Genomic DNA, 3323 nt, shown 5'->3' on the forward strand with positions numbered 1-3323 from the left:
CCTTCCCCCAACTCCTCCTCCCGCTCCCCTGGGACGTTGGAGCTGCTGGGGCTCAGGGCAGACACAGCCTGCAGAAAGCTGCCCCCCACTTCCCAGGGCAAGTCCCCCCTCGTTGACACACACAGACTTCCCCGTCACACGCTGGTGCCCTGGACGGACGCACAAACCACACGTGCAATGCACAAACACGCTCTCACCCCCCCAAAATCCCCCTCCCTGCTGCCCTCCATGCTCCCCACACCTGGCCTGGCCCTGTGATGCTGTGATAAATGCGAATTATCCTGGGGCACGGGGGGCACCTCTCTGCTCCTGAAGCCTGAAATAAAAGCCATGAGTTGGAGCAGCGATGCCACCTCTGCAGCAGAGTTTAGAGCCGGGGTATAAGGGGTGAGGGGGATGGAGGAGGATGGTGACAACTGGCTCTCGAGGTGGAAACGCTCTTGGCACCTGTCCTGATGCCCGTGGAGGCACTCCAGCAGAAGGTGGTTTGGAAAGACGGAGGGTGCATTGGGAATTTGGGGAGCAGGTTGAAAAGCAGCCCCCTCGGCAGGGCGAGGAGCTGGGGGGCTGCTGCTCTGGCAGTGTGTCCATGCGTCAGAGCTGGTCCTAGGCTGGAGACTCATCCCCTTTTTTCTCTTTCCTCTCTTACAGATTTCTCCAACCAAGTCAATTCCACGTCCCTGAACTCTCCCACGAGCCGGGGGCCCATGGCCACCCCATCCCTCCACCCGTCCATCGGGCCGGGCATCGGCTCCTCGCTGGGCTCCCCGGGCCAGCTCCACTCGCCCATCAGCACCCTGAGCTCGCCCATCAATGGCATGGGACCTCCGTTCTCCGTCATCAGCTCCCCCATGGGCCCACACTCGATGTCCGTCCCCTCCACCCCCAGCCTGGGATTCGGCACCAGCAGCCCACAGGTAAGGGGGAGGTGGTGGGGACGTTGCTGCTGCCTCTTAAGCCAAGGAGATGCCACCTCCCAGGGTTCCCAACCCAGACCTGGCTCTGCAACGCAGACGGGCACCCAAGGGTGGCAAAAAGCAGAAGCCCAAGGGGGAAACCAAGCTGAAGGCATCATGCTCCTCTGGCCAGAGCTGGGTGGCTGCAGCCACCTTTGGGGCTGCCCTGGATGGGCTACGAGGGACCATCACAGGTGGACTACAGCCATCCATCACCTCCCTTCCAGTCCTGCCCTGGACTGGGAGTGAGAGGGGAGCAGTGACAACCCCTAGGTCACCTGGGTGCTGGTGTAGCTCTGGCAAGCCACCAACCTCTGGGGCCACCCTGGAACTATCTGCACCCCATGCTTCTCACCCAAACAGTCCCATCCCATCCCCTCCAGGGCCAGCCCCATGGTACAAACCGAGGGGTCCCCTGCTCACTGCCCCTTTCTCCTCGCAGGGGAAGAGCTGGCCTTCGCTGGCTGAAGATTATGTAAAAAAGCTCCAACTAGGGAGAGATAAGCTCTTTTTAAAAATAGCAGGATCGGGGCGCGCTGGCCAGGCCCTGCCACCTGTTGCTGGCTGCTCGCACGGTATATGTTTAGTCAAAGGGCAGATTAAGGAATTGGCCACCACCTGCCACTCGCTGTGGGTTTATTTATTCCAGGCCCTCTTGGGGAGTCAAGCACCTGCCAGCACCTTTATTTTTAAATATTGGCCTGATTTATTTCCAGAGATAACGGGCCTTTCAACCCCGGGGTTGGGGAGGGCTGGGCTCTGCTGAATCCCATCCCCAGGGACCCCCAGGCAGTTTCCCCAGGACCCGTCATCCCTGGGCTGGCCAGAGAGGTGACAGCTTTATTTTCCTTTTGATGGGCTCATCCCGTGAAGGATCCATCCTGTGACCCCCATAGATGTGTGGGGACCTGCACCCCACAGCCCGGTCCGGCTGGGTCCCGCTCCCTTGGGAGATGAGTGGGGTGGACATGTCACCTCCTGTCCCATGGCCAAGGGAAGGGGAACTGAAACAACCCCTTGGGAATGGGCAGCCAGAGCAAAATTAGCAGCAGGAGCGCCGAGATGGTGGGGAAGGAGGGATGTGAAGCAACGCGGGGGGTGAGCCTGCGAGGAAAGGGGGAAGGGGCGACGCACCCCCAGCGTCGGTGACAAGGCGCGGTTTGCTTTAGGGAGCGATGAGCCAGAGGAACTGAAATAAAACGCAGCCACGGGGCAGAAAAAGGGGAATTGAGAGTGTGGTCAGATGGTGCCAAGGAGCGAGCTGGCGGCTCCAGCCCTCTCGGCGCCCTGCGAGCGCCCGTCCTTTGCTGGGGGACTCGTCTTAAGTGGTTTTCCCGGAGGTGACAGTTAGGAGGTCTTCAGCCTAATGGCTCCTGCCATCTGTTCCCTGTCTGGGCGCATTAGGGCCCTGTCCCGTCCCCCATCCCTGCAGCGGGCAGAGGCGCCTACCTGAGCCTGCAGAGGAGGAGGAGGAGGAGGAGGAGGGTGTGGGCAGGCAGTGGGGCCGATGCTGGGAGGGGAGCGCAGCCCCCCGTGCCGCTGCACTGGTCGGGGGGTAATGAGGCGTGTGGCCCCCGTCGCCGGGCGGGGATGGCACTGATGGAAGGTGGTTTGCATCAGATGGCAGATGCCACTTGCCATCAGGCCATGCCTCGTCGCCTCTGGAAAAGCCAGCAGAGCAGAAGGGCACGGGACACGGGAGGTGCGGTGGGTCCTGCAGGGCGGGTCCTCACCACCCCAGCTCCTGCTGGCACCGGGGTGGGAAGGAGTCCTTTTGGGAAGGCTCCCAAAATCTGGGGTGTTTTCCCTTTCCCGTTAGATCTGGTGGAGCCAGCAGCCCTTGGTGCCAGCACCAGAGGATGCTCAAAGTGCTCTTGGTACCCTCCCTCCAGCACTGTGCGCTTTCTGGGACCTCGCACGGCTTCCAAATGCAGCCCCAAAACCAGGCAGGGGTGTCCCAGCACCCGGGCCCTCTCAGGGAAGGGGGATGCTGGCACCGAGCTGGGCAGGGAGTGAGGTGTGTAGGGCAGGAGCTCACGGCAGTGAGCAATGTCCCAGCCGGACCCGGGGGCTGGACGCAGCGGCTCTGCTGCATACTGGGATTTAATGCAGATTTAAACCCTCTTACCTAAAGATTCTGGGAAAACAGGAAAAAAAAAAGAAAGAAAAAAGCAGGATTTTCAGTAAGAGCAGAAAGGGAGGGACTTTCCCCGTGGTTGGCAGGGCTCTGCCGTGCCAGCAGCCGCCCCAGGCATCGCTGGCAGCAGCTCGGGGCGCCCGGGGGCGAGCGGGGAGAGATCAGAGGCAGGATTAGGCTTTTCCAGAGCTGCTCTCTGCCTTTGCACAATGCTCTTTGTAAGGGTGCCG

General features: G+C 61.2%; 1 protein-coding gene across 1 annotated transcript in view; it reads left to right on the top strand.

Annotated features, from left to right (window-relative positions):
* The window catches only part of RXRA (retinoid X receptor alpha), an 80585-nt gene that overhangs the window by 32219 nt on the left and 45043 nt on the right, over window positions 1-3323 (top strand). Inside the window, exon 2 of the mRNA XM_014942777.1 lies at window positions 652-917. Coding sequence (XP_014798263.1) covers window positions 708-917 — 210 coding nt within the window. The 5' untranslated portion in view covers window positions 652-707. The remainder of the gene's footprint in view (window positions 1-651; window positions 918-3323) is intronic.

Source organism: Calidris pugnax, unplaced genomic scaffold, assembly GCF_001431845.1.
Source record: "Calidris pugnax isolate Ruff unplaced genomic scaffold, ASM143184v1 scaffold102, whole genome shotgun sequence".
NCBI lineage: Eukaryota > Metazoa > Chordata > Aves > Charadriiformes > Scolopacidae > Calidris > Calidris pugnax.